Source organism: Phoca vitulina, unplaced genomic scaffold (assembly GCF_004348235.1).
Source record: "Phoca vitulina isolate PV1807 unplaced genomic scaffold, GSC_HSeal_1.0 scaffold9, whole genome shotgun sequence".
Lineage (NCBI taxonomy): Eukaryota > Metazoa > Chordata > Mammalia > Carnivora > Phocidae > Phoca > Phoca vitulina.
Genome location: NW_022589712.1, coordinates 55,075,069 through 55,089,643, shown reverse-complemented (window position 1 = coordinate 55,089,643; position 14,575 = coordinate 55,075,069). Strand labels below are relative to the sequence as shown.

Genomic DNA, 14,575 nt, shown 5'->3' with positions numbered 1-14,575 from the left:
TTTCGTAAACAAAGAAACAAAAGCTTCAGAGGTCAAGAAACTTGACTTAAGTTACACAGTTTTGGGGCCAAGATTTGAACCCTGATTCCAAGGCTCCTTCTCCTATATATCTCAATACTTTTGGAATGTAATCCAGAATTTTTTTTAAAAAGCATATGATGATATATCTAGTAATACCTCTCAACCAATAAAAACTTACATTAAGGTTTTTTTTTTTTTAATTTAATTTGTCTATAGGGTCAACTTGTTCTGTTTCCCACATTCCTTTCCCTTTTCACTTATCAGAGAGAATACACTGGGAATAATTTATATGTTTAATGTATACCTATATCTAGATATCACAAATAAAATTAAAAGTATGCCTACAACAAATACCATATGATTTCACTCATATGTGGAATTTAAGAAACAATACAGATGAACATATGGCGGGGGAAGACAGAGAGGAAAACAAACCATAAGAGACTTAAAAATAGAGAACAAACAGGGTAGATAGAGGGAGGTGGGTGGGGGATGGGCTAGATGGGTGATAGGTTTTAAGGAGGCACTTGTCGTGTTGAGCATTGGGTGTTGTACATAAATGATGCATCACTGAATTCTACTCCTGAAATCAATATTGTACTGTATATTAACTAACTAGAATTTATATAAAAATTTAAAGAAAAAAAGTCTGCCTACAAATGAACCATGTTCTATATCTATCATCCTGCTACAATGATAAATTTCTTTTCTTGTTTCAATTTTAATCAGACTTGCCTAACTATCTCTGTTCAAAGAAATCTAATATTTGCTAAAATAAAAGTTAATGATGGGAGGGGTGCTTGGCTGGCTAAGTCAGTGGGGCATGCGACTCTTGATCTTGGGGTTGTGAATTTGAGCCCCATGTTGGGTGTAGAGATTACTTAAAAATAAAATCTTAAAAAAATTAAAGAAATAAAAGTTAATGATGGGAATATAATACTAACAGAAAGTACTTCTAAAAAACTCTTTTACCATACCTCTATGCTCAGACTAACCATAAGAATATCCACGTTCTGCACAACACTAATATACCTACATTTAACTATTATACATGCATTATTTTATAGAAGATACTTCTCAAACATGTAATTATAGCAATTCATTCATTCAAAAACATTTACTAAGCATCTAAATGCAAACCACTGTAACTACACATTGAATATAAAGTGGTGAATAAAATTCTTGCTTTTACTGACCTTTCAGTCTAGTAGGAGAGAGATACTATAAACAAGTAAACAAACAATTACAAAATACAAAGTGTTATAAAAGAAATAATTGGGGGGCACGTGGGTGGCTCAGTCGGTTAAGCATCAGACTCTTAAACTCAGGTCTTAATTTCAGGGTCATGAGGTCAAACCCCATGCTGGGCTCCATGCTGGGCATGGAGACTACTTAAAAAAAGAAAGAAAAGAAAAGAAAAGAAAAGAAGAGAAGAGAAAAGAAAAGAAAAATGACTGTGATGCTGTGCAAGAAAATTTGGGGACAGGCCTACTCAGACTGGTCAGGAATTGCCTTCCTAAAAAGTCACAATTAAGCAGTGACATAAAGAAAGAGTCAGCCACATAAAAAGCCAAGGTAAGAGCATTTCAGGAAAAACAGTATGCAGAAAAGCCTGCTGGAAAGAGTCCCTTGCATTTGGTGAACTCAGAGAGCCAATGTGTCGGAAACAGTGAGCTAAGCCGAGGTCAGACCATGCAGGTCTCACAGGCAAAGGCAGAATACGTATTTTATCTGAAATGCAACAGAGGCACTGAGAAGTTTTAAATACAAAGTTTAAACATAAAGTGACAAAAGCTGATCTTTTTTTAAAGATTTATTTTGAGAAAGTGAGAGAGAGAATGGCGTGGGGGCAGAGGGAGAGAGAAAGAGAGAGAGAGAAAGAATCCCATGCAGACTCCATGCCGAGCACAGAGCCCGGAGCCCAGCTCAGGGCTCAATCCCACAACCATGAGACCATGACCTGAGCCGAAATCAAGAGTCAGATGCTCAACTGGCTGAGTCACTCAAGCGCCCCAAGTCAATTCATTTTTTTTTAAAAGATCACTCTGGGGGCGCCTGGGTGGTTCAGTTGGTTGGTTGGTTAAGCGACTGCCTTCGGCTCAGGTCATGATCCTGGAGTCCCAGGATCGAGTCCCATATGGGGTTCCCTGCTCAGCAGGGAGTCTGTTTCTCCCTCTGACCCTCCCCCCTCTCATGCTCGCTCTCTCTCTCAAATAAATAAATAAAATATTAAAAAAAAAAAATCCACATAAAAGATCACTATGGCTGCTCAGGAAAGGACAGATGGGAAGGAAACAACAGAGAAATCAGGGAGACCAGTTAAGTGACGACTGCAGCACTCTAGACAAGCGCTAACAATGTTAACTAAGGTCATTTCAGTGAGTTGGAGAGAAGAGATTCAGAATATATTCTGAAGGTGGAATTTACAGAACTTACTAATAAATTCCAAGTTCAGGGTCAGAGAGAGACAGGGAGAAATAAAAAAATAATGATCTAGTTTCTGGTTTAAACAAGTGAAAGGATAACAGTACCAATGACTGAGATGAGAAAAGGTAGACACAAGGTTTGAAAAGGAAAATCAGAAGCTCTGTTTTGGACACGCTGACATCTGAGATTCTGTAAGACTTACAAGTGATGATGTAAATCAGGCAGGTGGCCATTCAAATCTGAAGCTTCAAAGAAAGGACTGATCTAGAGATAACCGCTCAAGATAGGATGTGATTTCAGGTAATCAAACAATGACATTATTCATAAATTCAGGACGCCATGGAAAGAACTGGTTTTCTAGCCAAGCAACCAAGACATAAGTATAATTTAAGAAAATGGTTGGATTCAGATAGCATATTTAAAAGTCTAGAGATCCAAAAGTCCTTGTATTCTAATTCAAGGTTGTTCAATGATGATTTGAAGCAGTCTAATAAAAGTAACATCAGCGACCCTAAAGAGAAGCTAAACAAGAATTAAAGTAGGTCTTTTAGGCTAAAACAAACCTCCAGTAAAATGATGTGTAACAGAAAAAAGGGTAAGAAGAAAAGAGGAGCTTTCTGGAGAACTCCATATCTGCATTTAAGAGCGTAAATAAATACTGCACTTCATATAATCTAAACCAAAGACAAGAAACAGTGGTTTACTGTAAGCTGCTTCTAATTGCAAACTACATTTATATAACACAGTATGTATATATGTGGGTGTGTATGTATGGGGTGGAGTATGTGTGTAATTGTTATGTTGTTAGTTCCTTATAGACTTAGGTTTATTACTGTATCACTAACGCCATAATATATGGCACACACAGAGTGCTAACTAAATGTCTGCTTATTACATGAATGAACCAACGAACAAAATACATGCTTCAAGAAAATGAACCAAGACAGAAGCACAAAAACAACTTAATGCATAATTTAATATCTAACAAGACAAATTCGAAGATTTTTTTTTTAAAGTTACAAATCCAAAGAAAGCAAAGACATGGATGGCTCTGGTCCAAGACATAGTTTAATAGTTTATCCCTCTGGAACTGACCTAGTACTTAACAAAGAAAACTACGGAAATTACTGGATTATAGAGATGTCTTTTTTCATTACTTATTAAGTAATTAGTCTAAAATTTAAAATTTAAATAATCAAGTAAATCAAAAGCTCCCACCTATAACATATAAAAACACTGGCAATATAATAGAAAATGCTTTTCCTTGTGCAGTTAGGTGAGCACAGTATTTGTGGGAAAACAAGAGAACTTTAGAAAATATACAGAAATGCTTGTGTTTGGAAATGCAATAAATACATTAATGAGAGCATCTGGAAATATAAAATATCCTACCTGCAAGCAAAGTACAATGGAGTAGCTCCAGATACATTTGGCCTGTTAATATCAGCACCACTGTCTAGCAAGCACTGCACTGTCTGGAGGAAAAAGAAACAAAAAGTAAAGCCAGAGAAGTCAAACAAAGACACAATTATCACAATTTAAATAGATATGAGGAATGCTCCTGCCACTACCTGAAATTTTAAAGTAGAACAAGTAGGAACATGACAATTATGATGGCTGAACTTCTTCAACTTTTTGGTTAACTCTCTAGAAACAATATATGTGGAATTATCAATGTAATATAACCTGTGTTAACCCGGGAAGGCTCTAGAAAATCGCTGACCACGTAGCTACCAAGGACTTGCAAAATGGCTAGAATAACTAAGGAACTGAATTTTTAATTTTATTTTATAATAATTAACTTAAGTTTAAATAGCCACATATTGCTAGTAAAGTTAACACAGCTCCTCTAGATATTTGAATTTAGAAACCAGAATTTTGCCTCTAACAACAAAAAATAGGTACCAGAACTATCACTTTCTTAAACTCAAACATAATTATTAATCATCATTATTAAAGTTCAAAATGTTGAAAAGCTAAGAAGTCCTTTTGCTAGTAACAGTAACCAGTTTCTGGTAACTCAGTTTCTCTGATAGTCTCATTTATACATACTCTGTCTCCTAAGCTCATTCTGCAACCATCTGAGTCATACTAAGAAAAAGCAAGTTAATATAAAATCTTAATGTAAAATCACATATTTGGTAACTAGATATATAGAATGTGGCTCTCCTGAAAGCCTTAAAAAAAAGAAAAGAATCTCTTCTGGTTTTATTCCTTTGATCTTCATTTGGGTTTCTCCTGCAAAAAGGAAGAAAACATGTAAAAACCCAAAAGTTTTTGGAATTACACTGTTTAATATTACTTCTGGACTGAACACACATGTTCATTATTGCTGTTCTAAAATCTAATACAAGGTCAGTAAAATAATAAGACTATAAGCCCACAAGGAAGAACAGGAAAGAACACAACAGCATACGAGACAAGTCAGTAAGTTTTGGTAAAGTGGCAAGCAAGTGGAGGAATAGAAACCAACTTAGCAGATCAAAAGCAGCTGAAGTCTAAGTGCCTGCAAACGTGGTTTCCAACACACCACCAAATTCTCCCTGTAGAACACACATACAAAATACAGGGACTGGAAGTACCAGGTACCTTCTAAGACAGGAATAGTTACAAAGAGCTCTAAACAGGAATATCAGTGAAAGCCTATACAAGAAACAGCTGGACCTTACCACTGGACCCTTTCTCCCCATGCCACAGAGTTAGCCACTATCTCTCCCTACAGTGTCTCAAAATAGTGAGGTTTATCATCTGGACAAAGTGAGTAGGGAGGCTCTAGACTGACAAGCAAGATACCTAGGTAAAGCAGAGATAAGGAGCCATGATGAACACAGTTAAGTGAAAACTTCCAGCCCCTACATTCCACTAGGCTCCCAGAAATCCAGTAGCCAGGCTAAACCTCAAAGGGTGGAGAAACTAAGAAATTCCCAAGTCAAAAAAAAAAGGAACTGATAACTATCTAATGAATCTTTCTTTGTAGAAAATAGTCCTGAGATACTCTGTAGGAGCATATACAAAAAATTACTAATTCATAAAAAGAAAATTGAACAAAGCCAATTATTAACTTTAAGAAAAATAGTCACCCTTGGGCGCCTGGGTGGCTCAGTTGGTTGGGCGACTGCCTTCGGCTCGGGTCATGATCCTGGAGTCCTGGGATCGAGTCCCGCATCGGGCTCCCTGCTCAGCGGGGAGTCTGCTTCTCCCTCTGACCCTTACCCCTCTCATGCTCTCTCTCTCTATCTCATTCTCTCTCTCAAATAAATGGGTAAAGTCTTAAAAAAAAAGAAAAGAAAAATAGTCACCCTAGACAGAAAATGTTATAATTCATTACTTGACTCAGCAGTAAACAATAGTTACCTAACTATATATACACCTAATCTTTTCTGTCAAAATTTACAATTTAATTTTAGAAATGGGGAAGAAGGCATGGGAAGAGGATTTAAATGAGTTAAATCCTCACTCACCAGGACAAGAAATGATTCAGCGATATCTGAAAGTTAAAGAGCAACAGAAGCATATTATTTGGAAATAGATACCAGAAGGAAAACTAAAAGAGCTGAAAATTGTTGCCTGCTGTTCATGACTGGACAAAAAAGGGTGGTTTAAGGGACTATCGTTGTTTATTGAAAAGATTCTGTTTTTAAAAGTGAAATATTTTAAGATATAGTATTCATGTATTACTACTTGAATTCACTTCTAACCCAAGAGGAATAGAAACACTGTTACATAAAATTTTATTATCAGCTATAGAATTCCTTTAAACTGAGGCCAAGTGGTCAAGCACAGCTTTCAAATATAAGAAAAATACTATTTTATAAGACAAGGCCTACTTGAGCCTCTTGATTATGGCCTTCTCCTTTCTGAGTTTTGACCTAGAAGCTGTGTCTACATGGCCCAAAACAAGAATGAGATGGACAGCAGCAATAATGTTCATTAGCTGTTATAGAAATTAGACAAAAAGCCGTAACTCAAAAGGCTCAGGAGAGATGAAAGCACTATATATACTGAAAATATATACTAATATGCAATTAAAACCAAGCAATTCACATAGAAGCAAAATAAATTATTATTATTAGCTTAAAGACTTTTTTTTTTTAAAGTAATCTCTACACCCAACGTGGGGCTTGAACTCACAACTGCTAGATCAAGAGTTACATGTTCCACTGACTGAGCCAGCCAGTTGTCCCAGAAGCAGAAATAAATTATTAAAAAACATACTATGCATTTACAAAAATTATATAGTTGTTTAAAATACATAATGATATAATAATATGAGTAACCTTAACATGTGCCTGGACACTGTGCTAATAAATTTAATACATCCTGTGAGGAAACATATTCTCTCTACTCTTAAAGTAGGAAACTGTCCAATATCCGCCCCCCCAGCAAAAAACAACAACAACAAAAAACTATTCTCCTATTCCTAGATAATCTACCGGGGGGGGGGGGGGGGGGGGTCCTTCCTCCATACAGTATAAGAAACTGCTAGGAAAGATCCTTGAAAGAAAAGCATTGAAAGGGAATTTTCATATGGCTTCAAGAAACCCTTGAGAAGAAACAACACATTTTCAACAGACTTCATGACCCTTCAAGTGATAAAACAATATTCTGAGTGGAAAACTAATGTGCAAAGCTAATGTCTGGGTCAATCTCCAAAGTCATTTAATTGAAGGCAGTGACTAACCAAGACCACCTGTGCCCAATACACTGAAAAATTACAAAGCAAGAAATCCAAGGCAGATCTACTTTATCAACGTCAACTCGCTAAATAACAATGATCAAAGTAAAAAGGAATAGATATTCAATATTAAAATTACAAGTAAAAATCTGAGTTGTGGTATTTCTACTTGCTAAAAGACAAAACAACAAAAACAGCATCTTTATCTTTTATTAAAAATAATTCTGATATGACTTGACAGCAATGCACAAATTACTTATCCACTAAGAAAAATAGCCAACTCACTAATCAATGACTGGTTTACATAGGTTTTTCTATAGAAACCTGTCCACCTAAACCTATCAAAACTTTGAAGTATTATATAACATCTAGTAAAAATCATTATTATCCAGTTGTGTCTAAAATTACAGTAACAGGGCGCCTGGGTGGCTTAGTTGGTTAAGCGACTGCCTTCGGCTCAGGTCATGATCCTGGAGTCCCAGGATCGAGTCCCGCATCGGGCTCCCTGCTCGGCAGGGAGTCTGCTTCTCCCTCTGACCCTCCTCCCTCTCATGCTCTCTGTCTCTCATTCTCTCTCTCTCAAATAAATAAATAAAATCTTAAAAAAAATAAAAAATAAAAAATAAAATTACAGTAACAGAACTATTATTTGCTCACATTTCCCAGAAGTGATTAAAGGAGAATTCTAACATTAGAATAAATAAAATTACTCTGAACATAAAAATACAATCTAAAATGTTAGTCTATCTACCTTTGTGCCTCAAGGCTGAATCCAATGAAACGTTTTTGCAAAAGCTTTCAATTAAGTTTGCGTGGCTGTCCTGTAATTCTCTGGATGAAAAGCTTGAATGCCGACTAAAAGGTATCAGGAGAGCTGACTGAACATAGGTAAACACTGTTCCTTACCAAGTTTACAATTTCAGTAAAACATGCAGTCAGTTCTTTCAAAGACAGTGTATGTTATACCAATGTCAAACAATTCTTTTAAGTTTCAGGAGCTTAAATATACTCTAAGCAGGGTTCAACTATCATTTTATATTGTTTGTGAAGCTTCATATTTAGCTATATAAATTTAGCAACATCTAATCCCGATGTGTACTCTAATTTACACAAACTGTGACTAAACCATTCAACAATTCGCTAGGGTTTTTAAATCCAAGTTATTCTAGGAAAACAATAATCAACCATTTGTGGCAATTTAACACATTAACAAATCTTAAAGAACTAATAACAAAGAAAAAAGTCACCAAAAGTAAGTTCAGTTTATGGCCAAAAAAATTGGAGTCAATTATATCCATGTAGAATAATATTAGGTTTTACCATACTTTCTAAAAATGAGATTAAAAATCAAGTAACACACTGGTCCTAGCTTACTGCACAAGACCAAATGAATTAAGGGTCCAGATAGAGTGCTCTCTGTACTTTCCTTGCAGAATCACATCATACACATTAATAATGGTGGAAGGAAGGAAGGAAGGAAGGGAAGGAGAGAGGGAGGGAGGAAGTAATAGTACCAATACTATTATTGCTCTTAAGTGTCTTCCAAAGTGTTCACAATGCTTTACTTAATTACATAAACAGTAAACAGAATATACCATAGGAGGTAGGTAAGGGCAGGGGAAGAAAAATTTGCCAAAGACTATATAATAGGCCAGCTAAATACCAAACTCTGAAGTGATTTTTAAAATCAATATCCCAAGACAAACCATAATTTTGCTATTGTAAAGCTAGTAACAGCTGACCTAAGGAAAGTTATTAAAAAATTAAATTCCTAAGGAGTTGTTATGCTCATTTCTTTCATCTGATCCTTTTTAAATAGGAACAGAGAGTAGTTTAAAATCTATTGGGGCACCTGGGTGGCTCATTTGGTTAAGCATCCAACTCTTGACTTTGACTCAGGTCATGATCTCAGGGTCATGAGATCTAGCCCCGTCTCTCAAAAATAAAAAATAAAAAAACTCATAGTGCTATTATGTTGCAAGGACATAAAATGGTCAAAATGCATTCTCAACTACCCAAACCACTTCCTTTCAACAAGACCTTTATCGTGGTTTACCTCTAACAAAACCAACACATCTATATTAAATCATGGCAAAGATTATTCAATTTCTTAGTTACAACAAAACTGCATTTTTCTTCTAAATCTTTTGTCTTTTAAAAAATAATGTAAATCTGAACAGCACTTCTTGTTATCAAAGCGAAAATAGCAGTATTCAGTTACAAATTCTACAAAGCTTTTAGAGCTCTTAACCAGTTGATCAAAATGTTTTCATGCACTCCTGAGATTTACCCTAAAGTGAGATTAGAAAGTAAATTTAAGAGGATTTATCATTATCTCTTTAATCTGAAAAGTGCTACTAATTAATACCTTTAAAAAAATTTTTTTTAAGATTTTTTATTTATTTATTTGAGAGAGACAGAGAGAACACGGGCAGGGGAGGGACAGAGGGAGAAGAAAAGGGACAAGCAGACTCCCTGCTGAGCAGGGAGCCCAACTACAGGGCTTGATCCCAAGACCCTGAGATCATGACCTGAGTTGAAGTCAGATGCTTAACCGACTGAGCCACCCAAGAACCCCTCTTTAAATGGAGCTTCTTTCTCCCTTTAAAGTTTTCTATTTTATTTTGTAAAACATATATAATCAATATGCAAACTTTTAAGCTTAAAAATAAATCTTGAAACCTATATGCACTGCTACATGTCTATATGGAACCAAGTTCTGAAGACCTTTTAATGAATTTATGCATGAACTGACTTTGAGACAATAAAAAGGCCATTTTTACTTGCAGCTAAAGTAAGTCAGTAGGATACCTGACAAAGCATTTTATACTCAGTGTTCAACTTATGGAAAGATATACAAAGAGTTAAAAAAAATCAATAATCCCTATCCTGTAATAATTTATCATATCTATGCTCATCCAATGAGATTTGAACATGTCCCAGAAATACATAAGTAATTATAAGGCATAGGTAATATTAGCACAACTACCAACAAAGATTTTTAGGAGTATAATTCAGCCTGGAGGCTAAAAGATAGACTAATTTTTCAAGATTCCTTCTTGCCTCGAGGAAGAATTAAAGATGCATACAATGATTCATAAAACACTAAACATACTCTCTATCTGTTCATGATCCTCACAGATAACTATAATTGACCAACTATAATAGAATAGAATCTCACTCACCAATACAATCAACCACAAGTCAACATGGCTTTTTGTACCCTTCCTCCTCTACTATATCTGCAAAACCTCACTCTGTGAAACTCATCATCGCAGTGAAGTCAGGCCCCCTTATAAATCTTTTGAGATAATAATTCTTCAAAGGCATCTGACTATGAGGAATTCTCCCTTACTTCACCACACCTGCTTTAGGTTGTAAAGCATATGGAGTATATTATACTCATACTAACTATTCTTCAATAACTTCAGAAGGCAATTCTAAATTTTTAATGCAGCCTGTAATGCACATGTTTTGAAATAGGGTTTTCTTAGTAATTCTTGTCTCTTCACTGGCTCAAGGCAGCTAAAATTAGTTTTCATAGATCACTTCTGATCTGAATCCCAGTTTTTTGTACAAAAATTCTTGGCCAACAGGTAGGATTTATAATCTTATATATGACACTCCACTCCTGTTATGGCAAAGTGTTTATATTAAAGTGGGTGCTTTTCTGTCCTGTAACAACTACCAGCAGGACTCATCCTCTAATGTGCAACCATTGTTTAAAAACCTGGGCCATTCAAGATTAGGACATTTCAGATCATTTTTTTTTCACACAGAATACTTTTTAAATTAATACTGCTGACTCTCAGAAAGTAAAAACTAGTGAGAAGGAAATACTCCTTGAAAACACTGGGTTAGTTTTCAGATGATAAAGGACAAAAAATAAAAAATAAAAATGAACAACTAGTTTTTAGAAGAAATTCCAGGGAAGAAAAAAAAATTCTATATCCCTCCTCTTATGCAACTCATTAAACATAAGACAATGTTACTCTTGGCCTCACTATCTTAAAGAAGTGCAATACTCTGAATTATAATCACATATAAATCCATTTAAACATGTAGCATCCTACATCCTGAACCCAGATTAGGAAAAAAGTGCAGAGATGAAAATCAAGATTCCAGTAGGAATTCTCAGAACACAAAGATAAGACCCAGAGAGAGTGTGTCCAAAACAATACATATTGGGCGCCTGGGTGGCTCAGTCGGTTAAGCTCTGCCTTCGGCTCAGGTTATGATCCCAGGGTACTGGGAGCGAGCCCCACATTGAGCCCTGACATCACATCAGGCTCCCTGCTCAGTGGGGAGCCTGCTTCTTCCTCTCCCTTTGCCTGCCACTCCCCCTGCTTGTGCTCTCCCTCTGTCAAATAAATAAATAAAATCTTTCAAAAAAATACATATTAAACACACAAATTTCTGTATCTGCAGTTATTGATGGGGATTTTTTTTGTTTTCGGCTGGTTTTTGTTCTTATTGTTATGGTTAACAAGTAAATAAATTTCTATTAACAACAATGTTAAATGTGGGGAAAAAAAAAAACTCAAAAGTAACCAGGACAGGAAACTATAACAAGGCAGATTTTAAATTTTAAACTAACAATTTTTGTATAAGGCAGCAGTCTCCTAATAAAAGAAAAACTATTAGCAACTTTTAAAGTTAAATGTTTGTACATGGGAGTAACAGGAAAGTACTGACGTAAAACAAATGCATGATCTTAGAAATCTAAGTAAGAAAGAAAACAACCATCACTCTAGTCTTGCATCATATTCCAAGACAGCAGAAAAATATGATAATCTAAGCTGAAATATTTAAGCAATGTCAGTGCTCACTTTCTTACCATCTAATCCCAGTAACTGAGGCATAATGGTAAAAAATAAAATATAAAAAAGTTATGTGATAATAAGATTGAGAATAAGAACATTATTAGAATTACATGTGATGGACATTGAGGAGGGTAATGTACTATGGTGAGCACTGTGAATTGTTTAAGACTGATGAAGCACAGACCTGTACCCCTAAAACAAATAATACATATGTTAATTAAAAAAAAAAGAAAAAAAATTACATGTGAACATACATTTAAAATTTTAGTATATTCAGCTATCAAAATCTATGAATCAGAAATAAATTTGAAATCCAAATACTTTAAACAGATTTAAAAGCACTATTTTCTATTCTTTTTATCCACAAAGAATATATATTAATCATAAGTCCATATGATGCAAAAAATGTTTTAAGATTTTGCTACGATGCTTCATGTTCCCAATTATGCACAGTGAAAAACTTTTCATGAATTCAAAGTTTTCAAAAATAAATACATGCAACTTAAAGTCCTCATGGCTGAATTTACCGTCTTGTGACCGTTCTGGCAAGCCACATGCAGCGCTGTCTGCCCCATCGCATCCTCAACATCGACGTCACTGACGTGTTGTACAAGGTCATGGAGTAGTTCTGTCCGCCCATTCACGGCCAGCCAGTGTATCTGTACAGCCATTTAGTTACTTAACATTTGTGCAAGGAGTGTTTCATAAAAACAGCAGATAAATAATGCTATTATTTCTCAAACGTGAGTATGATATACACACTAAAGATTAAAATAAAAGCCCATATATTTTCCTATTTTTTATATGGGGAAAATATGCATCAAGATGTAGATTACACCACCATGTACTTCAAAATCAAGCATTTCATGGATCACAACAGTTAAATACCCTAGACTTAGGATCACCAAATACCCTGCTTCCTAGATGATCCTGGACTCTATGCACAGCTTGTCTCTAAAGAAAAGGTACTGGATACTTTTCCTTCCCCAGAAGTAAACATGAATAAAAAGGTAATTAACACAACAGACATCATATTCTTTACTTCTTGTATTTTCCAAATAACTCATGTATCATACATAAATAGTAATACATAGGGAGGATAAAATACTTATAACTCTACCACTCAAAGATAATCAATGTTAAAACTCTGGACTAGGCTATCCATGCATTTTTCAATTGACTGTTTTCCATTAAAAACTGTATCATGAAACTTGTTTTAGGATGGCAGCTTAAACACATGCATCGACTTCTATTTCTTCCCCAAACACCACTGAAATGACAATAAAGAGTACTTTCCTTAAAAGACAGACCCATTACGATAAAGATAAAAAATACTATAATAGCAACAAGTTTTGCAAGTTAAAAGCTTTTGTCTGACTTGTCAGAACAAAAAACTGAATCCTAAACCAGTAATAGAAAAAGCCAAGGAAGGTGACTCAGATCACTAAAATCCCAAAAGGCTCAAGAATCGGTGATAAGCACCTTGCATCTCTTGAAGTAGGGATGAAAACTGGTGGATTTAGACCCTTATATCTCCAACCCTCCCCAACTCTTCCAGGCCAATAACTGCCCCTTCCCAATCAGAGAGAACACAAGAGCCTTGAAAACAATCTCTAGTAAGTGACAACCGGCACAATGAAGCAAGAATATCACATTGTAAAAGGGAGACAAAGTCGTTTACATACTGAATACTGAAATCCCAAAGAATTCTCCTCTACCTAATTTCCAGAATGCTAACACCCTCCTGGCAATTGTTAGAGCTTTCTCTGAGGAATCTAACCAGCTTGAGAGTAAATGCCTAAAGAAATTGATATCGGGAAGGATCCAAAAGGCAAATGCCCAAGAACACTGAAGCCCATAGTGAATAAACCTCATTCATTCAAACGGGGCTTTCAAATAGCTTTTTCCAATTCCACCAAACATTTGACAAATGCATCTAGTTTGAAAGACAAAATACAAAAAAAAAAAAAAAAACCTAGGGAAAAAAAAAAAGCAGAGAAGGAACCATGAATATTCAAGGAAAAAACTTCAAAAGAAAAAGCTATATTTAATACTCTCAGAAAGGGGCGCCTGGGTGGCTCAGTCGGTTAAGCGTCTGCCTTGGGCTCAGGTCATGATCCCAGGGTCCTGGGATCGAGCCCCACATCGGGCTCCCTGCTGAGCAGGGAGCCTGCTTCTCCCTCTGCCTCTGCCCCTGCTTGTGCTCTCTCTCTGTCAAATAAAAAAAGAAAAAAAAAATACTCTCAGAGAGAAAACATACTGACTGCATCCTTCAAACAAGAACAGGCTACTATTTTTTTTAAAAGGACAATGAAAAGCAAACAAACTCCTGGAACTTAATACTGTGACAGAGACATGCAAACTCAAAAAAGATTTAGAAGATAATATTGAGGAAGCCTCCCAAGAAGCACAAAAAGACAAAGAAATGGGAGAAACAAGAGAAAAGGTACAAAAATTAAAAGGTTAGCCCAAGAGGTCCAATATTCAAATAACAGGAATTCAAAAAGGAGAGAACAGGCAAAACAGAAGATTGAAATCATCAAAGAAGTATTTTACGAAAATTTTTCCTGAGTTCCCATTACATGAGCTTCCAGGATAACACCTCAGCATTACCCAGCCAAATGGATAT

At 35.6% G+C, this 14,575-nt stretch overlaps 1 protein-coding gene across 4 annotated transcripts in view; it reads right to left on the bottom strand.

The window, feature by feature from the left end:
- Positions 1-14,575, bottom strand: part of HACE1 (HECT domain and ankyrin repeat containing E3 ubiquitin protein ligase 1) — a 103,531-nt gene that overhangs the window by 65,010 nt on the left and 23,946 nt on the right. For 2 of the 4 annotated variants that reach the window (XM_032408156.1, XM_032408157.1), the window contains 2 exons: positions 12,474-12,605; positions 3,841-3,923 (listed from right to left, as the gene is read on the bottom strand). In XM_032408156.1, the coding sequence (XP_032264047.1) occupies positions 3,841-3,923; positions 12,474-12,605 (215 nt within the window). Of the gene's footprint in view, positions 1-3,840; positions 3,924-12,473; positions 12,606-14,575 lie in introns of those variants that run through there. The other 2 variants (XM_032408159.1, XM_032408160.1) reach the window with 2 other exon arrangements.